The sequence below is a fragment of the Sylvia atricapilla genome, chromosome 3 (genome assembly GCF_009819655.1).
Source record: "Sylvia atricapilla isolate bSylAtr1 chromosome 3, bSylAtr1.pri, whole genome shotgun sequence".
Lineage (NCBI taxonomy): Eukaryota > Metazoa > Chordata > Aves > Passeriformes > Sylviidae > Sylvia > Sylvia atricapilla.
The window spans coordinates 88,338,975-88,361,283 of NC_089142.1; the positions used below are offsets into that span (position 1 = coordinate 88,338,975).

General features: G+C 36.3%; 1 protein-coding gene across 1 annotated transcript in view; it reads right to left on the bottom strand.

Moving 5' to 3' along the window:
- Window positions 1–22,309, bottom strand: part of PLEKHH2 (pleckstrin homology, MyTH4 and FERM domain containing H2) — a 52,993-nt gene that overhangs the window by 20,122 nt on the left and 10,562 nt on the right. The window contains exons 3-14 of the mRNA XM_066316098.1: window positions 13,926–13,988; window positions 12,742–12,891; window positions 12,232–12,315; window positions 10,618–10,699; window positions 8,919–9,101; window positions 6,572–7,560; window positions 5,477–5,552; window positions 4,924–5,018; window positions 4,146–4,290; window positions 1,838–1,974; window positions 648–758; window positions 301–387 (exon numbers count right to left, since the gene is read on the bottom strand). Of these exons, the coding sequence (XP_066172195.1) occupies window positions 301–387; window positions 648–758; window positions 1,838–1,974; window positions 4,146–4,290; window positions 4,924–5,018; window positions 5,477–5,552; window positions 6,572–7,560; window positions 8,919–9,101; window positions 10,618–10,699; window positions 12,232–12,315; window positions 12,742–12,891; window positions 13,926–13,988 (2,202 nt within the window). The remainder of the gene's footprint in view (window positions 1–300; window positions 388–647; window positions 759–1,837; window positions 1,975–4,145; window positions 4,291–4,923; window positions 5,019–5,476; window positions 5,553–6,571; window positions 7,561–8,918; window positions 9,102–10,617; window positions 10,700–12,231; window positions 12,316–12,741; window positions 12,892–13,925; window positions 13,989–22,309) is intronic.

Consider the following 22,309-nt stretch of genomic DNA (forward strand, 5'->3'; position numbering starts at 1 on the left):
TAAGAAAACTCAGTTCTCCTTTCAGACAAATGAATTCTCTGTACCCCCATGGCTGACCCCACGACTGCTGTCTTTATTTCTATCTCATATTGTGATGATCTAGCCTTGTAGCAATACAGACAAGACTCCAGGTAGGCCTTTTTATATTTTCTCTCACTGAAAAAACTCTTTGGTTTCAAATGAAAGGCACTGATGATTTAATTCCAAGTCCACACTTGGACTTCACAGGGACTGGAATAAGGGGCTGGATTTGGGGATGGAGGGAATGCTGAAACAGCAACAGAGGAGAAAAGCAGGCACCTGAATTGTTTGTTTTCCATCACCCCTTTCAATGTGGCTGGATGCATTTAGCTCAATTTGACCTTGAGGCTTTCGAATAACATCGCTCTGTACAGAAAGAATGGGAAAAGAATATTTTAAATCTACCAACAAACAGCAATAAATTAATATAGGACTAATTTAAACATTAATCTTGATAAATACTTTCTAGTTAGACATTGTGTACCTTGTACACCTCTTGAGCAACTGAGTACTGAATCACTCTCTAACATCTGAGAAACCAAAAGTGCCGTTTTTTACCCTTCTAGCAGCCTAGATTATCAGTAAACAATCTGAGACAAAGTAACAGGCAAGTTACATGTACTTACTGGAGATTTGTAGTACAACAATTCACCTCCTTTAAGCACAAACCACCGTCGTTTCCAGGTCTTTATTTTACCACCCATTTTTAACAGATATCCAGATTTTTCCAAAGGTTCCTGGTTTTTTAGAAGTTAGATAAAAAGTGGTTAGATACACATATATATCTCTGTCCCTCAGAAATATGTATAAATACACACAGAGAGATATATTTATGACTTAAAAGCATGCTAAATAATAATTACAGAGTTTGATGAGACTTTTAATCCAAGGACAATGTTTTTACAAGCATCAATTAAGAAAAATGTCATGCACATGGGATAACTAATGAATATCCCTACTTACTGTTATAGTACAGGAGGGAGAGTAAGTGTCCTGAACTATACAAAAGAATGAAGAATGCTATGATTTCTGATTTTACTTTCTCGTTGTTTATATTAAACAAGGAACAAGATGAATAAAAGTTAAATGTATTATTCCTTCCCAACTTCAGATCCTAACATGAAAACCAGATATAAAGCACTGTAATTCTGAGCTCCTCACAGGCAAACCTCTACTGTGTAATCTTCAGAACAGAGGTCACAGTTTTGCTCTGTGAAGGCGGCTTAAAATAATTGTTATCAGCAGGTTGTCAATCCACTTGTATGTTAAGACACTAACTACTAAGACAAGCCATTAAAAAGCTCCTGGAGGCTGACCAGTACCTCATAATGGTTTGGTTTCTTTGGCCTGTCTTCACATGTTACTCTACATAGGATTGCTCTGATGCTACTTCTGTACGAGGAAAGGATAGAAACTTACTACTGCAGATAGATTTCCACTGATCACTTCAGCTTCTTCTTGGAACACCCTTCTATTTACCTGACTACTCAAATAATTATTTTAAACTGTTTTGCATATTTCATATACAATCTGATACCAGACCTGGTTCCAAGAAAGGAAATCTGAAGTACTTTGAATTTTATTCTGAAGTTGTCGACCTATTTTTCCTTCATAATATAGGAAAGGTTAGAATTATCTTCCACTTTCCTTCACTAATTACAGTATTATTTGGCTAACGTAGTTGATATATTTTGCTGTTTGTACTCATAAGGCAGTATGTGAGTCAGCAAGACTGAATGAAAGGTTTGGTTGCAGTCTTTGAACATAAATATACACACAGGACCTCAGGTGCACTTCACAGAACTTCAGTACTCACATTTTTTCCATTATCACTAGATGAGGATGAGGTCTTAGGAAGTTTCTGCTCTGGCTCTGAATAATCTGTATCTACTGAATATGCATCTGGAGGAATAGCATAGTCACTTTCTGAGGTCATAGAAGACAGAGATGCACCTGCGGTAAAAGAATAAAGAGAGTTCTTTACATATTTTTTTTGTTACATGAGAAACAACAGAGATCAGAATAGTCATGCAGAAAGAATATCTGAATAGAATCTGCAGGCAAACATAAGTATCAACATAAATCCACCAGGAACCAAGGATTTTTTTTGAGTATCAGCACACTGAACTATTACCATGGTGCTAATTCTCATTTTATTCATAATTGAACAGTTAAAGTCCCTTGTAAACTGAAGAACAACAACAAAAGTCTTCTGTATATTATTGCCTTCTCTTACAATGCCACAGCTTCTTTAAAGGAGAGAGTTAGTGCTGTGAATCATACTCTGGGTCTAGGAAAAAAACCCAGGATCTTTAATTAAACTAAGCAACCTTCCCCCTGCACCTTCTCTTACTCACTATATCATCCGGATTTCTGAGGCAACTGCTTGCATACTAGGAAGTCATACTCAACATCTGCTTGGTGTTGAAGCTGTAGGTGACTGTGTTTTGTAATTAATATGAATTTGTATACCGAGGTTTTCTAAAAGTTTGATTTTCATATTTGGCGGTGGTGGGGGGTGGGGTGGTGTGTGTTAGAGTTTATTAGCTTTAATCCTGAAAAAAAGTGCCCCCTGCTTTCAATTCTAGTCAGTCAGGAATAAAAATTCAAACTCCTCCCTCATTCATTATAGAAATATTTTCATGCATGTAAATGTGTTCTTTTGTAAGGACTAGTGTTCCACATACTCTCCAAAACTGAAATGAAAAGGCCTTTTATCCTTTGTTTCAATATTTTCCCAACTCATTTGCCAATTTCATTCTTCAAAAAGGCTTTTCTCATTTATTGCTTTGGTAAGCCACCAAGACTTTCAGAATGGGTTCTTGTCTTCTCATGGTGGATCTTTCACAATAAATTGCAGCGAGCTAATCATGCTTTTGGTGAAATTTGCCTGGATTTTTAATGAATGTGATCTCAACAAAGACATGTACATATGTGTTTTGTGGTTAAGAAAGGTTTCCACACATGAAACAATGCAAGGACTATTTTTTGGGAAGAAAGCACGAACAAAAGGAATGGTTCCGTTTTACAGACACAGATTTAAAGTGCAAGTGAAACCAGCTTTTAAATTACCCAATTTAGCTTTCTTGTTGTGTAAGCACATAACATGAGATATGTCTGCAACCATGGCACTGGTTTTTGCTCAGCAGGATGGAGCTGCTGGGAAGCAGGATCTATGGGTCCTTTTCACACTAATGTGGCAAAACTACATCACTGGAAACAGGACTGGACTCCAGCTGTGGCTGCCACTGGAAAATACCGAGTGGGATCAGTGGGTCTGTCAATGTGCTCTAGGGTCACTGAATAGAACTCCTGCTAACTGGGATTTTTGCATGTATAATTGAAACTACCAAATAATGTTATTTAGCATTTGTAAAGCAATATATAGTGAGGGATCTTAACACTCACTGGGATCTTGGTCTCCCTTGGTTTACAGTGTGAAGAAATACTCAGAGATGTAACGCTGATAATGTCATCTAATGAGGAAGGACTATATCTTTCAGTATTATGAAGCGTATTATTTCCATTTTGCAGATGGAAAACACAATCACCTAGACCTGTTACATTTGTGTTCCATAAAACACAAGGCAATACCAGTTAGTGTTCTAACTAAATCTTTGGACAGGACCTTAAGACAACCACTGTAAACATGAAAGAAGTCTTATATTGCATGAGGCAACAGAACCAAATAATTTATTGAGTGAACTTTTCTATCTGCTTTCTGAATCCATGTAATTGTTTTATACACTTGAATATATGAGTGTTTTGTTTCTGATGGTGATTTTTTTTCCATGTAATTTTAATTTTTCTACAGTTAAAAGTCACAGGAAGTCCTTGTCTTGACAGAATATGGATAGAATGGAGCTTCTTGCTTTAAATGTACAAGTCATGACAATAGCCAGCTACAAGATTAGTGCCTTAAAAAGATATCTGTAATAATAGCAATATAAAGAAAGCCATCTCTAATAGTCCTTTCTCCTGACAGAGTAATAGATCTGGGCTTTGAGAGCCTAGATTTTAGATGTCCACAAGTTTAAGGAAGAAATCAATTCCTGAGAAAATCATGTAAACTGCCTAGTTTTCCAGAGTTCCTAGAAGTTACTTGTTCTTACACCTTTGCCTACCTCTTTTCATAGCCCGAGGACTCCCTGGACCACTCCTACTCCGAGAATCAGACTCGGAAGTCCTTGAGCTGGACCGAGAGCTGTCTTCTTCCTCAGATCCTGAGGACTCATCTAGGAATGGGCTGTTGCTTATTTGAGTTGCTTTCTGCAGAAATGAACACAGCATCCTTTGATAGCTTGCATAAAGGGTATCAGTCATTTCCTGTGTACTGTGGCAGGATTCTGCTGGCTTCATAATACTCAAAGCTGTTCTTGCTTGGGTTGTGAGTTTTGGCACACAAATTTTAACATGAAACTGAATTCCCTCTGCCCTCTGTACACTCAACCACACCCTTACTTTAAAACAGAAACCTGAGGTAGCTCAAGGCATGGGTCTTTCCAAATCACAGAAGGCTGCCAGAAAACAAACAATGCTGTGATTACTGACTGCTGGCTGTGTGACTAGAAACAGCTTTGGCACTGACACAAAGACATTTCTACACATACACACACTTTTAGTTATGACATTGAACACCATGTGGTTCTGTTTAATAATTAAAAAGACTTTGGAAAAAAATCAGCAAGGAACCTAAGAAGAATTGACCTAGGCCAGTAACATTTTATAGGCAGTATTTTTTTCCCCAGCTATTTGACATTTCTATTATTTCTGGGGGGTCTTTCATCTCTATACATCAACTTACAACATATTTGGCATGGTAGTATCAAATGTGAAATAGCAAGATCCTTGATGTGAAGCCTAATGGTATTTAAAATTTTCTTAAAACAGTAATACAGTTACCCCTTTCAAAGTGGTGTAGACAGGAGTGGTCATGTTCTTATATATCAGGGAAGTATATAATCCAGATATGGAGGATGAAGTTAGTGAAACAGCACCTAAAAAAGCAACATATTTTTATAAATTGCCTTCCTAATTCACCCCCAATTAACAAAATTCAAATTTAGTATTTTTTGTGTTGTATAACTGCTATAAAAAGCAAACTAACGCCTAAACTGTTCTGGATGTGAGAATTTATAGCTTTTTAAAATTTACAATGTTTTTAAAAACATAAATAAAACTGCAGTCACATACACTAGCCCTTTTTTAATTGGTACCTGGCACAGAATCTTCAAAGTAGTGAAATGCAAAGTAAACTGCAGTGAACAATGTACAAATTCAGCACAAAGTCAAGATGTAAGGTACCAGAAGACAATGTAAAGATAACCAATATTCTTCTAGGTTTTAAATAGCTGATAACTAAATCTTTCTAAAAACATTTTAAAGGTCCTTGCTCACAAATCACCGTAAGAAGAGAAGTTTTGTTGATGGGACAATGAACAACTAAACCACTTACTTTTATTAAGAGATTCCACAGTGAAAGCTTCAGACATCCTTAAACCAGATTTGGCTACAGCATAAATTCTACTTTCCTATACAAGCAGAATGGATTTGATAGGAGAAAATTAAAACACAACAATTACTTTTGTTCTGTTAACCTCCCAGTTCTTTTATCACATAGTGCAACTATATGATAAAGTGGTTCATAAAATGACATTGTCAATAGCAGCTAAAAACGCATCCTTTTCTATACTGTACACATCACAGCCACAGTCTTTTTTGACATTTTTTGCACAATGTAAGTAACTTATTCTCAAAAATACCTTTATCAGGTGCCAAAGAAGCTATAGCAAGAATGGTTTTTAATGGAAGATTGTGTGTTAGGAGCAGAGAAATGCCATTAGAAGACAACTTTTCAACCATTTTGTCTTAGAAGGCCACAATAAGAAAATGTATAATGCAGAAAGTTCACTAAACTATATATAGAGAGAAGTTGGTACATGATGTATTATTCCTCTCTGAATAATAATTAGTAAATAAATATATTTAATAAATTATTAATTAACAAATCTCTGACACTGAAGCTGCAGAATCAGTGAGTATTGGCAGCGTTAATTCTGGATTTTGTGTAAGACATATTAATATCTATTTTAATATCCTGACTGATGGCTTTAAAATTTTACTTGGAAATGTGAGTGATTACTTCTATAATTTGTAGCTGTCTGCTGTTGACTTAATTGTCTAGATTGTGAGTGGTACAGTGGTTACAGCAAGAGCATTGACACCAGCATTCTTGGGCTGTTTTAGTGTTCAGGTCAATAAATAAATGCATTCACAAGCATTACATCCTTGGGTACACTCATAAAGACATCCATAACTTAGATGTGATGTGAAAAAAACCTAGATTTATCTATAAAACAGAGACCATGTTTTTCAATGTCAGGAATACTGTGCTGAAAATAAAACTAGGTTCTGAGTTTGTAGTTATGACTAAGGTCTGTCATTGTCATTAAACAAAAGTAATCAAAATAGAGGCAACAAAAATCATATAAGACATTCATGAAAATAAGTTAGTTTTGCCATTAGGAGAAATATCTATAAGCACACTTACCCAGGAAGGAAATCGATGTAATGGAGGCGTTGGAGGTTTGCTGCTAGCACCCTTTTTTGTCGTATCACAGAGTTCCTGGACTTCAGCATTTTGTGCTTCAGTGCAGTCATAGGTAAACACTCCTTCATCACAGCCAATCTCCATTTTCTCTAAAATATCAGTATCTTCTCCATCCACCAGATCTATGTCTGTTTCCTGAGGTCTCCACTGACGGATCATGCTTATAGCATTTCTGTTTCTACCAAACATTCTGTCAGAACTCAGCTGGGGCTGGCTTAGGTGTTTCTTTGCTAACACTGAATTTAGACTAAAGACATTAGGAGTCCGTAACTTTGGATGTGGCAAATTTGAGGGAAAGTCTGATGGAGTTGTGCACTGAGAACCTGCAGAAGTTGCAAGACTTGGGTGTTTGAGTGTCAGAGCAGGGGTTAAAATTGGACTTGGGGTATTTGCCTCACTGGATGAGGATGAATAATCAAGTCTCTGTGATTGAAATCTCTTATTCAGTTCATCTGAAGAACTATCTTGGTCTTTCTTTTTCCGTGTGAAGTCAGAGTTGCACTTTCCACCCAGAGTGCTCAGGCCTTTTCTTTGGGACCCTTGCTGCCATGAGTATAGCTTCTTCTGCTGAGTCCTCTTAACATCAAAACTCTCTTCTTCAAAGAGAGAACTACTGTCATCAGATGCTGTCAAATACATTTCACTTCCCACTCTACTGTACCTTGCATTCTCTTCAGATGTGTGGCTTGAAAGTGTCGATGCACACCTGGATTTCAGTCCTTTATTGTCTCCTCCATCCTCATCTGAGCTCCAGTCACTCCCAGTAGTGCATGAGTTCTTTGACATATCACTGTCTATGTCTTTGGATGAGCAGCTTGTTCTCACATTTTTGTTCTGCTCTGAACCAGAGGAACTTTGTTGCAATGACTTCTGACCTTTATTTGTCTCGTGCACAGGACCAGCAAAGGTAGTTTCCAGGATATCCTTCTCTAGAGGAGAAATATAATGAACATGAGAAAATTACTTTAGCAAACTTGACTGATAAATGGTTTTGTCATCATGCCTGCAACTAGTAAGTAGGTAATAATTTCAAATGCATGGGAACATTTGTGGTTTTTAATGTTGTAAAAAAGAAACATTTAAAAAAAGATGATATTTTTTTAATGTGACTGAAGGCAAATTACATTTGCCAAAAAACTGTAATAAATGTTACTCAAAGTTCTAGCTGAACTAAAAATGGCAATAACTATAAAGATAAGCAGACTGGAACCATATTTTAAAGTAAGGCATGTATGTGTGAAAACAAGCAAACAAACAGAACTAACAAAAAGCCAACTACTTAAGAGGGCATAAAAATTTAGCTGCTTGTTAAATCTAAGGAAAATTAAATTTTAAAAAAAACTTTTCATAAAGGATTTTCATTAAGAAATCAAGTATTCTAAGCATTTCTACAGTGTTTATACACAGAAATTTATTCAGGAAGCTATTACTGTGTTCCCAATGGTGAATGCTTAAGATACACAAGAGAGTCTTATGGAAAGTACTTCAGGAAAGACACTGTGTTAAAAATAGCTTTGTTTCTGCTCTTCACTTTTACCTGGTTTTGCAAGAGAAAGCTCTAGCTTACAACATGTTAGTGAGGCCTGCATGTTCCCAAATTAAATCAGATGCAAGAACCATTGTTTTTCTACACTGACAGTTTGAAAAGTCTGTGTTAAATACCTGTGTGAAGTTAAAAGTGGACTGAGTAACACTAAGATTTTAATTTTACCCACATTAAAGTAAAGAAGTCTCCAGAATCATCTGTTTCCATCTAGGCAAGCCTAAGGGTCTATGTCTTATCCTTCCCCTTGAAAAAATCAGTCTTACTTCAATTCTCTCCTCTGTAAAAATGGAAGTAATAATATACAGCCACCTTCATAATGAGCTTTCTGTAATATAAATACACAAAATATTCATAGGATCTCCTTCAGCTTCTGATTTTCAGAAGACCTCAGCTTGCCATTTTGGATACCATGATTAACTGTGGAGAAAATGCTGAGGTCATAAACAGTACAAGGGATTCAAGTGAAGGACCAGAGCAACAACAAAGCTCACAGCCACATCTTTTTCACAGCCAAAGCACCCAGGAGCCTCTGCATGCTGCCAAATAATGTATTAGTGGCATTACAGAAACTGTAGTGCTCAACAGGATGATTTTTTCCTAGTAATAGAAGAGTGGCAGTGAAGAGGGAGACAGTACTGGCATGCACTCTGAAAACAGCTGGTTTGGATGCACTGGCAAGAGTTGTTGATTTTAGTTTCCCACTTGTGCCAGAATAAAATGGCAGTGCTGGTGACAAGGTACCTGGCATGTTTTTGCCTTCTGGGTAGTCTGACTCTTTAGATGAAGCCTTGCTTATTTCTTCAAGCTTAGGAGATGGTTGAGGACTTCTTGCTCTATTTGAAAAGCATCCAAAAGTCAAACTGCTTAATCGCTGACACTCTCCAGGTTTCTGTGTTGAAGTAACAGATTTCTTACCAGTAGCTTCTGAAGAACAGTAATTCAGAAATCTTGTGTTAGTGAGATACAACAAGCTATGCAACTCTTCTCTTTACTCTGCGTTGCAAAGGTCTTTTTTAAAGTTAACTAAAATTTAGAAAAAAAGATAATAAAAGATGTATTATAGGAGAAAAATCCTACCTGACATCTCTGCATATCAAGAGAAACCCAGAGCAATGTTTCTAGTTCTTAAAAATTGATATAACAATAGAAAGAAAAAAAGTCTTTTAACAATTTCACAGGAAATATGGAAGAGTAAGTTACCAGGTTTAGAAGGTCTGGAGGAGGACTTCAAGAGAAAGTGAAAGCAGAAATTGATGAACTGCCTTGAACATTAAATCTGTCCATCCCTGTTCAAAAAAATTCCTGATCTAGGGATCAAGGCTGATCTAGGAACAAAAGGCCCTTACCCTACCTGTGAATCTGCTTAAAACAGTACCACGTGTTCATAATTTATAGCCTGTCACCAGCATGGACAGTGCAAATCATAATAAATTTCTTAATGTTTTGGGGCATATCAGTAACTATGTGTTGGAAATGACATGGTCTCAAGAAGCCTTTAAATAGATCTCTCAGAAGAGAATGACTAGAAGTGTATGGAATTGCTACTGATCAGAAGATAGCAAAGAAGCAAAACTATCCAGTTTCTTCATTAAGAGAAAAGTGTATCTTAAAAATTTTATACTTTGTATTAATTTATAAATTTTTGCATCTTCCTATATTATGCATATTATATGTGTACACACATACACTTCTCTACACATATTTCTAAATATCTGTGTATTTACATGTATATGTAAGATACATTATCAAGAAATGAGGTAGCAAATTACCAAATTTTCATATGATAGTAAATTGTGAGGTGAACCAAGTATGGAAAGGACAATGGGAACCTTGAGACACACTTCACAAAGTTGGTGAACAGGCAACATGGTGGTGAATAAAATTCAACTTTGATCCATGTGAAATAATGCTCTTTGGAGGGGATATCCCTCTTTTTTCTATTTAGACTTGATGATTTTGAAATTTACTTTACCCATTTGGAGAGGAACCTGGTGATACTGAGTCTGAATTAAGATTTTGGAGCACTGTAGTCATAGGTAGTAACTAAAAAGATCTGACTGGAGTTCTGATTCCCAGCTGACCATTTGCTAGAAAAAGCAAATGCAGACTGACATTCATGTATTCTTTAACAGTTTTGAGACCACCTATGCTATAAAGAAGTGAAAGCAAAGGTCTGTCCTACATCAAATAAAACCTTATTACTTGCAGAACCTCTTAAGTAACAGCAGTTTTGTTCACCTCACAAAAACCAGTTGTGCCTTATCTGTATGTCTTTTCAGCATAAAACCAAATGATTCCTTCCTAACACCTTGATGTTCATACTCTCTGAAATCTTTGTGATTTCACAGAATATTTCCAATCATGCTGATGCACACGTTAATAGGGAACAGAAAGAAATATGCCATAGAGAGAGAAGTTTTCAGAAGAGTTGTACATTTACCTTGCAGTTTAGACTGTACTGTTTTCATCTCTTTGGTTTGCTTTTGGTTGATCAAGCGAAGGTTCTGATTTTCCACCTCTAACTAAAAGCATATAAATGTAATCTCATCCACTGGTGAAACAAACCTTAAAGCTATTACAGCATTTATGTTTTCTCTGAACTTCTGATTATCTAAGGATAGAGCCAGCTCGAATAATAATCTCCTCTCTGCTGCTTCTCTAAATACCAGTCTAGGCATCTCTTTATTCTGAACAATTAATTCCCTGCAGTAACTATTTGCTCAATTCTGCCAAAATCATTCCCCCAACCAAGCAAACCCATGACTGCTTTAAAAATCCTTAATAAATAAGAGAAAAAGAAAACTGCATTGGCATCTTTAATAAAAGCAGAAGGCTAGAATTACAAACTCCTGTGCCACTTCACAAAACCAAGAGTGAGCAGAAGAATCAGAGGGAATGATGGTCCTAATGCCTCCTTACCATTCCACAGCAAAAATAATAAAAAAATAGGTGCCAACAAACTTTATACAAAGCAAAAGTCTTTCTACAGGAAATAAAAACCCAATATCCCATTGCTGCAGCCCACCACTGGGAGGTAAAAGATGCTGGTTCAAACTCCTGCTCCAATTAGGCAAACAGATTTGAATCTGAGTATGTCACACAGAAGGGAGCCAGCAATTCCACTACCACTGAGTGACACATAGTCACATCTGTGAAACTAGCTTGAGATTTTCCATAAAGAACAAGTAAATACTTTGAGTCATACTTGATTTTGTCCACACTTTTTCACGGTAATTTTAGCTAAACTTAATGGCATTCTAAGTAAATTATTTAAAAATAATTTACTTTAGCCCTCACAGACAAAAAGTAAGTATTTTATGTAAGAACCTTCTAGTTTATTATTTCAAAAACAGTAACTTAATTTTTTTGCAACTGAAGTATAACTTCCAGTAAACTACAAGAGAGTAAGATTTTAACTTTTACAGGCAACTTTAAATTCTAGACCCAGGGAGGAGAAAGCACAGCTGTACCCCAAAGCTGGCAGCCTTAGGCAGGGGAAAGACATGGTTATCTTACCACAGTAGAGAAAAAAGGGAGACAACTGAGACAACTGGTCTCTTGGAACCAGAACTGGTGTCCCTGAAACTAGTCATGACTAAGAGTAGTGTGGGCATTGTGAAATAAAAAATGATCAAGGCCTTTTTTCTGCCAGGCCCCAGCAGGCTTGGTCGGCTTTCTGGGGATTATTCACACTTTAGGCATCTGCTTGAAAAAGCTCAGTTTGCCAGCTAAGCTCTCTCAACTAGTGGAGAAGTTGACCTTCCAGAGAGCGGTCCTGGGTCCTTTTTCCAGAATGAGGACCCAGATCATGCTGGCTGACCAAATCAGACATCAGAATTTAGGTGACATGGACACTCTGCCCTCTGTGTCTCTGTGCTGTTGTTTTAAATTCTCCTCTTTCCAGCAAATAACTATAAAATCAATAAAACTGAGAAACTTTTTTTTTTTTTTTTTTTTTTACTATGGCACACAGGCCTTTAACAGCCAAAAGGTCTAAGGGATATCCAGTCACACCATTTTATTTTCTGTGTAAGTATTGTAGCAAGAATTATACCTCATGAAGCTTGACTGTCACCCATTCTTTTATTTTAGCTGCTTTTTCTTCTATGATTTTTGCTTCTTGCAGTCTTATTTGCTTCTGGAAAAAATTGACATAAGCATATTTTTCACTGAGTAACATAATCTGCCTGAGTAGTATCTTCAGACACAAATCCTAAGATTGCTTGAAGTCATTCAGGCTCCTGGGCAATACATGGTGATTTTTAATAAATGAGGAATAGGATCTTCACAGAGGCTGCTATGAAAGCCCTTCAGCAGGGACAGTGAAGAGGAATATCATCTTTCCCCTCTTAAATGTCAGATGTTCTTTCAATGGAAGCCAGAGAGTAATTTGAAAAGGAATAAATGTTATTCAAATTATATACTTCCAATGGGAACCTCTTTAATCAAACAACAGAAATAACGCTAAACTTTTCTGTCCTATATTGATCTAAATTTTTATTTTTCTTTGCTGTAATTAAAGAGGGAATTGATGTTTCTCTTTTGTAACGCCATTACTCCTAACCTGTTCTTCAAGTTGTTGCTCCAATTTTTGTATTATATCATTTTTATCTTGTATCAGGATCTCCAGATCTTGGCATCTCTTATACAACCTGGTTTCTGATTCACTTGTTTGAACATTTGCTGCTTTTAATTTCTCTTCCATGATCTGCACCTATTTGGAAAGTCAAATATAAAAGTTCAAGGAACATAACACTCCAAGTCAAAGGTAGTAGTTTAATCACAAAATAAACTAAAAATTGCCTCCACACTTCAGTTTCAAGACAACCCTGCAAAGTTTTGAAGCCTATTTGAGAAAAAAACTTCCCAGTTTATTATATCTCCCTATGCTTTAAGAAGAACAGGGCTGGCAAAACACTGGAAGATCTTACACAGATTTTGTTAGTATCTGTGAGAAGTTTCTAGTTTTGTAACACACAAGCTTTTAGAAACACCAATATGGAAAGAATGCAACTTATCTACAGGGAGCTGTAAACAATGTTTTAATAAATAAACACTGCGCACAGTAAAAAAACCCCAGCAAATTATCAGTAGCATTCTAAAAAAATTGCTTAAAAATACTTGGCTCATAGTCAGGAATGTTTTCTAACTCCAAATTAGTGCATGAGCATTTTTAGTCTAATAATTTTCAGTTTCTATCTGTCTCACAGTAAGATATGAGGAATGTTTCAGCAATACCAGAGATATGTTCATAAAATGTCTACAGCAGCTACGTCTGCCATTTGAAATCAAAAGGCACCTTTGATTAAACATTTCACCGTGATCTCGTTCTTTAAATGATGCAACTTCTACAAGATGAACAAACCACACAGAATAGCTCTATTTAGAGGCTGTATTGAGTAGCCTCGTTTTATTCTCTTACAGATCTTCTAAAACAGGTCATTGTTTCCTCTCCCCTTTTGTTTCCACATGCATCATATATCAAAGACTCATAACGCATCAATGAAGCAGCTCATTCCATGTATCTACTTGTGATTTGTGATGTTAGCTTTGACTTTATTGACCTGAACTGAATAGTGAGCAAAGAAAGGTGTTAGAACTCTTCATTAAGACAAATCAATAGGCTTTAAAAGAAACTGTCTTCTTCTCCATTTTTAGAAGTACTTAAAAGTGAAGCAGTTTTTTGAATTTCACCTCACTAAAGTACCACATGCACACAGCTAGTGGAGATATTTATTCCAGTGATACCTGCTGAAACGCTCTCTCTGCTTGACGATCAGCATCTATAACTTGCTTCTCAAGCTGCTGCATCTGTAGATGTATAAAAACATACAGTTAAATGGCCATGCCTTTCCTCTCATCAGAAAAATATATTTTCATGCTCTGTTTTGAAAAAGGAAAGGACACGTGGTGGGCAGGAGCATAAAAATAAAAGGATGAACTATGTGTCAGACTGGGAAAAGAATTCGCCATCATGACTATTAAAACATTGTAAATACTCTTCGACAACAACAACAAAATATACACCTTTTCTTCCTAATTAGTTCTCTGGATGCCATATGACACACTGCTTTTTCTCCCCTGCTACCAAGAGTAGAAATTCCTTTGACAATAGTCCTGAAACCTTCCTCATGTCCTCCCATGAGGAGGCAAGAAGTGAGGGAACTTGGCTGCTAATCCTTCTGTTGACAAATTTAGTGTTTTGGATAAATATGCCACAAAGACTTCTTCAGCATTCATTCAGCATCAAACTTCTGACTTCTTCAGACTTCTCTCCTGTTGCACGCAAGAAGGCTGGATGTGGCAGAGGGGACACAGTGGCCTCAGGTGCTCCACAGCAGCAGTGGATGAAGACAGAGACCAGTTTCCATGGTGAAGTGCAGGTCACCTCTGAGGGGGAGACCCTGATCTCTTATTTTATAGTGATGCCTAATGAATCACAGGCTCAGTCTTTGCCTAGGGCCTTGGAAAAACCCAGCATTTACAGGATTTATTTTGAAGGCTTTCCCAACAATACAGAACAGAAGAGGCCAGAAAGCTATACTTAAGTTTACATTTTGTTAAGAGCCCTCTACTCTGATTTTGCTCAATTTTTTAATAAAGTAAGCCCTGGTTTGAAGCAACACTTGAAAATTCATAAAGTATTCCATGATTTAGGGACTCAGTGGTTCATAGGAAATATCTAGATAAGACCTCAGTTCATCTGAAGAGAATGAAACATCAAATAATTAATACTGCCATACTCAGTATTCAGCTTGAAAATTGTTCTAAGAAAAGCATATGATGCAAATAAGTGCCCATTTATTCCTTCTTCAGTTTACTGCATGGTCTTAAAATAATCAGTTTCATCCTGTCCTGTTTATACTCAATTTCTGACATATTTTAGTTTCTTTTTCACTCCATCTCTTTTTTTCTCTTTCCAATTATGCTGCTAATCACATGAAATTTTTAGCACCACATCCATACAAGGACAGAGTCATCATTTTCTATCAATCAATGACTGAAAATGGAGAAAATGAGTTTTCACTAACAGAAAAAAGAAGCTGTGACTCACCTCCTAGTACTTTCTCATACAATACAAAACCCCAAAGTCTACATCATAATAATACCACAATGCACCACTGATACAAGAGCAACAAACATTTCACAATCCACATGGTTATGGTTGGGTCCCCAGTGAGTTGTTTTGCAAGAACACTTCTAAGGATATGATCTTCCCAGTCATTCATTTGCCAGATGGACAGGGAGATAAGCCTTCTTTGTTCCTCTATGGTCACATGAATTTAATTTCATACTTAAATGACCTCATGTTAAGATTTTAACTTTGAGTTTCATTTGTAGTTTTTTGACTTCTAAGGTTACTTTCCATCTGTCTTTTTGGTTTTACATTCAAACAGAAGTTTGGTTTGCAAGACTCACTTTAATATAATTTTTCAGACATTTATATTTTAGAGAGTTGGGATTCAGAAATTGAGGTTATTTCTGAATATATGGTCAGTTAACATTCCACTGTGCTAAACACAGTGGAAGTGCAGATACTAATAATGAACTAATGCTCTATAATGTTCTGACTCTATTAATATTATGACAGAAAACTATTATGACAGGAATTACAATATTATGACAGAAAACTTCAGATATTTATATTGTGAAATTCACTGATGAGTAGCAAGTCATTCATCAACTTTCCCAGGTAATTCGTAAATGCACGGCAGCATCTGGCAATTTATTTATACCCCATCGGTGAAGGTCATTTCATCTGTAAGGCAATGTCAGAAATGTGACACATTTAGTAAACGGAATTAAAACCTGAAAATATTGCTTGCCAAGTTCACCCAGCTGCCACTGCAGCACAAACAGCTCCAACCTGGCTTAAACCTGAAAAGAGCTGGTCTCTCCAGCAGTATCTCAAGATCACTGAGGGTTACTGCTGCTCTTCTACAAAACACCTTGAGTCCTGGAGAATCCCGTGCACTGACACTATGCACCTCTTGCCAGGAATACACACTGTTGCACAGGACCAGGAACATGTGTTCATGCAGACTACAGGGACAAAGAATATGATTTGAATGAAGCTGTTGCTAGATGAATGTAAAGCCAGGAGCCAAAGAAGCGGAGAGAATACTACCAAGTGAAATATGATGCAGAGATTCTAAAGGGAAGAACAAAGTTTATTTTTGCCTCTTCAATAGTTAACTACTTCAAGAAGGTGTGCTGAGAAGCTTTGTGTGGTCTCACAATATGGGTATGTCAATTAGCTTCCTGGCAACAACTAAATGTGTGATTTTATTTGCAAAATTTCTAAAAGGTCTTCAGTTTCTTTTAGGAGACTCCTGTTAAAAAAAGGCAATCTATATTATTCAGCAATGATAAAATATCATGGTTACCAAACATGAGCACTTCTGTTAAAACTGAATTTGCCAGCGTTTCAATAATTCTGGTACTATATAATTATTACTGAGTCCTGATTTCCCCATTATTTAGAGTTTATATAGGTATGTTTTGCAAGGTCTACAGGAACAATAATGAAACTTCTAAAAAATTGTTTTTCCATTTGCATAAATAATCACCAAATTGTTTTGCCTGAAAAATTTACATCTATTCTCTGACTGCTTTGCTTGTTTCAAAGTCTGTGAAGTAAAACAGAAGAAATGACTACCTTAGAATACTCTGAAGGCTATCAAACTTGTTGGGCAAAAGATTGGAACTGTTCCAAGGTAAGAATTTTTCTTCACAAACAAAACCTAACCTTAAGCCTTCTCCTTAAGTGAGTGACGAGTTTCTCAACAGTGATCACAGCACTAATGAGAGAATTTGGAAATACGAGACTGGCTGAATAGTTAATGGCTTAAATCAAGTCATGCTTTGAACTAATCAAAAAGAAAATGCCAGGCTAAATCTACTTTACCCAAAGACTATGAAGGCCATTTCAGACCATGCATTGATAGCTTAAGATCCTCAAATAAAACTTCACAAAAAAAGTCCTTAACCTGAGGATGGATGTGGCAGGTAATGACAGCCATATCCATGCTTAGAGGCAAATGTCAGATGCAGAAGGACTCTCCCCTGTGGCAGCGTCCTGAATGCTGATGACAAACTCTGACTTTATAATGAATGTCATTTAAAAGAAAGAGAGAAAGATCTGTTGAACCAGGCCTCTGTCCCACCAACTTCTTTCTATATATACCTCAGCAAATTGCCAGCATCACTGGATCAAAATGTTTTGTATCAGCTGTTAAGTGAGACGTTGCTCGACTGAACTACAGTCTGTAAAAGATCAACTGGCATAAAGTTGGCTTCCCAAGAGAAACATGTAGAGTTGTCATGTTATTGATGGCATTTGGCACGTGAAATATATTTAAGCCTAATTTTCTATCATGTCCTAAATAAGGTAACTTGAAGTAACGCCCAAGAGGTCATCAGACCTCTTGCAAGGAATTGTTCTTGTCATCCACACTGGATTGATGCAAATTCAGTAAGAATTCAGAGATGTCTTGTTATAATCTATACTGATTTTTATTTTACAGTCTTTAGTATACAAAAAATAGATGCATACTGATGAGAGAACACAGATACAGAAGAACAGATGCTACTTTAACCTGCACTTTCTCCTTCTGTCTTTAAGTGAAAAATCCTCTTACAATTTCCAGAAAACAGATTAGTGCATGCTGCATCAATTACTGAATTATAGAAAACAATTTCTATTGTTAGAAACAGATTTGGTTTTAAACTTAGTAAGGAAATAACTACTCTACATCTGACACTCATCAAATTGAGCTATTTTTGTTCAAACAATGAACAGAGAAATGCCACATGTGGATAAATAGTGAATGCTTTGAAGAAACATGGCAGCAATAAAAACAGAGGTGTACTGCCTTGGAGGTCTGGACACTGAAGTACAACACACAGGCACTGGGAATTTTGTACAATACAAAGGCAAATCATAAAATGATTCCTTTTCAAGGGTCACATGGAAGTTCCTTGGTGGTATTCAGAAATGTTGATATATTTTTGTGCAAGTAAAGAAATTTTCATTTGAGTAAAGCACATATTAGATGAAATCAGCAAAGGGTATAAGCTCAAAAGTCATCACTCACAAATTTCAAAAATACACCTTTTGTATGCATCTATGTGTAGATATACTTTCATTTCTATGCATAGAGATCATTATTCCTGTAGTGTGTATTATACAGAAATTACATACAGCATTAAAATTATAACCTGTTACTTGAAAAAGCTATTTAATAATTTTAAAGGGAACATTTTATTTTAAAAATTAAGATTGTTGTAGTTAGTTTCTTCTTGAAATCTGAGAAATGTTTGTTATGTATAGGAACAAACTCCTATTTTTCATCCAAGTCAATATTCAACATAATTTATCCCATTCATATTTAAAATTTACATTATAATCAATGCATAATAACGTGTCTCCTAGTTTTTAATATTATAAACAACACAGCTGTATCACATAGACTATTTGGAAATCTTTTTGAAATACATATAGGAAAAAATACAACTAATTATGAACAAAAAGAAAAGCACCACTTCTCTGTATGCCTTTCAAAACATGTTGATAATAGGTCAAAGTTTTTAAAAAGGAAAAATGAGTTAAGACCTAATGTTTCTTAACGATTTGTCTGATGAAATGCAGAACAGTTTGTTTGATGAAATGCAGAACTTCCAGTGATTTGAGAATGATATGTTTAGAGTCTGTTGTTTTCCTTCAATTTTCCAAATCTTCATCATCTCAGAAAAAAATCCCAAACCATCTGTGGCTGAAAAATAATGTTCCCCCCAAAAAAAACCCAACCAAAAAAGCAGTAAATCTGTCCATTTTTAGATACAGTGAACTAAAAGTCCTCACACCACGTAAGACTTACCAAAACCAGAGACATGGGTATATAGTTGCTTCTATAAATAAAGAATTAGGAGAAGCTATTGAGGGATAAACACACCTATAACTGTCTTTCAAAGGTTCTGGTAGATACAAACAGGTGATGAATACACAACTAGAAGACACTAATTTTTTCACACTGAGTGAAAAAGATTTTAGAGCTGCATTCTAATAGAAGCTACAAAGACAAAAGATCTGGGGTTTTTTTTCTGTGTGTGTCTCTGATACTTGGTAAGTTTAAATTGTTTGAAGAATATGTCTGCTAGCTATTCCACAACTCTACATCTGACCAAAATTTCCCCCTTTGATTCTATATTCCTATGTTTAGACCCAAATATCTCAACAAATCTCTGCATTTCCAGAAGAAAAGTTAGTACTTCCTAAAAGCAAGTAATCTGTTTCTTAATGGCTTTGCTGACAACCAGTTTTCATGTTTTACAACATGCTGTGCTCAACCATATAAAGCCTTGCCCACAGTTTTAGTTAAAAGCAATGGTAAAACCGTTCTAGAAGCATGACTTACTCTTTTCACAAAAAGGTCTCTCTTCTAGTGGTTTGGCTTAGGAAAACACAGTCATATTCCTCCTAGTTCTGTAACTGATTTATTTAAAAGCTGACTAGGTATGTTCCATGCGTATTTTCTAACATTATTTCTTCTGCCTTGACATTCCTCTTCTATGTATTATGTACTCTCTGTAAGGGCAGTGGTAGTTCTTTCTAAGCTACAACAAGCTTTAAAATAAGCCACATAGACAAAACACCTACAGAAAAGAGATGTAAAATAAATATACTAACATTGCATAGGAAAAATAAACAAGAGAATTTGTAAAGACGGAATGAGCACAGGCCTTGGGGAAGAAATACTTTGTTCTTTATTGGCTGATTTTTTTTTTGTCCCAAAGGGAATACAATAGTTGGAGAGACTTATCTTTAATAGATCAGCTTTTCATTTAACTTATTAGTAGAAATGCATTTTGTTATATAACCTAGGAAGTGATACTTCAGACCCACCTGTACTTATAAAATTTAATTGCCTTCACTGAAAAATGGATATTTTGGCACAATGCTTTTCCCTAGAATGAAACCTACAAAAATATTACTCAGTTTTTTAGTCCCCAAAGTGAAGAATTGCTTTTGAAAGTAATTTCTTTTTGTCACAGATCTCCCCAAAAGGGCTAAGGCTTAAGGCTACATCTCCATGGGGCTCAAATATTCCTTCGGCTATTAACACTCCAAGCATGTATTGTATATGAAATTTTACTGCTTGAAAAAAAAACCAAAGCAACTTCAGATAAAGAATTAGCCACCTGGCTTAAATTCAGAAAGCTAAAGCCTTGTATTTCCCTCAGATCTCACTTGAATGCTCACCTAGGTTCTGACTACTGCAACACACCTTAGGCTCACAACCCAGCAGTTTGCAAGCTGTCAGTTTCCAGTGCTCATCCATGGTTTTCCTGCTCCCATCTTCTTCATTTTTAATCCCAGTTAGCAGGTAAAAGGCTACAATTCTTCTCATGAACAAAGCACTGTCAACCATTCCTCTGCAAATGTCTTTCTCTGTCTTTCTCTTGTCTTTCTCTGTCACACAAACGTATGAAGTGTAAGAACAATTGGATTCTTTGATATCAAAGTTACATCTATTTGTGCACACACCACACATAGAGACATACCAACTTCTGCAGATGACCAGCAGTTCTACAGTCTGCATGTGCAGAATAAAAATCCTGTTAATGTGTAACTACAGCAAGTTCTGGCACTGCTCTCCTAGGCAGGCAAAAGTCACTTCTTAATTGCAAGCCTCTCTTACTTCTCCTTTTTAGCACTTCAGCTCATTCCTATGAACTGGGCTTAGCACAAAAGCCTTTCCTTAGAACAAAATGAAACCTCCAAAAATTATCAGTCTCTATTTGCTCAGTTTCCAAAATGAAAAAAATTCAAAATTTCTATTGCTCTCCTTGATGAGACCAGTTTTACTACTGAGTTATTTTACTTTTTTCAACTTCTTTTCAATATTTAAACATGATTTTAAGAATTATTTAGCTCAAAAGGCTTTCTAGTGGTAATTAAATGAGTGAAAAGTACTTTAAAAAAAAATCTTTAACATCTCAGTTGAGTTCATTGTAGTAAAATTAATAATTTCTTTGGGAAATTAGTGACTTAAAAATATAAAACAGAAAACCCCAGAGAGGGAACTCTTCTAGAATTGGTAGTCTAGGACAGCTGCCAGCAAACATACAGATTTAAAAATATTAAATTCAGCAGTGGGATTTGAGGAAGTGGTGTAGTGAAGGACAATTGAATAGCATGTAATGCTGGCTCAGTAACTGTGCTTTTCCCAATGTCAGTCACAGAACTTTCCTAAGCTTGGTAAAACACTAGGAAATTCCCTCTTTCTGGCAGTCATCTTTCCCAACTCAGATCTTGTGTTTATAGTTAAAGTGCAGAGACATAATCAAACAGAAATTAGGCAGATGGCCATTCTTAGCACAGACATTATCATGGCATTCAAAATCTTGAAAAGAGTGAAGATATTGTTCAGTGAGAGGGAAGAAGGTACCAAAGCACTTTGGAAGGCAAGATAAAAGAAGTCTCATATAGTGCTTAATGTGAAAAAGACAAACATATATCAAGAACAGGTCGTTCATCTGCTTTGTTTTGTACTGATCACTGCACCGCAATTGTGGAAATTCTGCTACCTGTGTCTCACTGAATTGCGGCTTCTGGCTGGAGCCACAACATGAGTGTGCACCTGAAACAGGATTTGCCACCACCTGAGAGGTGATGGCTTGAGAAACAAAGGTACCACTCATGGCAAGCATGACTGAAAGTGAATTTATTCAGTTTATGAAACCCATGGTAAAGGAGCAAGAGATTCCAGAAATATATTTAAGGCAGCATGTTGCACTTTAAAACAAGACAACAAGTATTTAAAAGCAAGAAAGTACACTCCCAGGGAAAGAAAATTAAATTAGCAAAAAGAGTTTTCACCATCAAAAGTGGAGAAAAAAAATTGTAGCTCCTGTAAGTGAAGTGCTAAACAAGTGTTAGATTGGCTAAGGACCCACTATCACAGTTTCCACAACTTCCATCAACTTCCCCATCTCAGGTGGGCTGGAACAGAAGTGAATACCACCGGAGAGGAAATATGAATCCTCTGCCTCACAGCAAAGGCTGTGCTCTTCATGCCATGACCCAGCCACGCCTCTACAAGAACAACTAATTTATTGCTTCCTGAGTT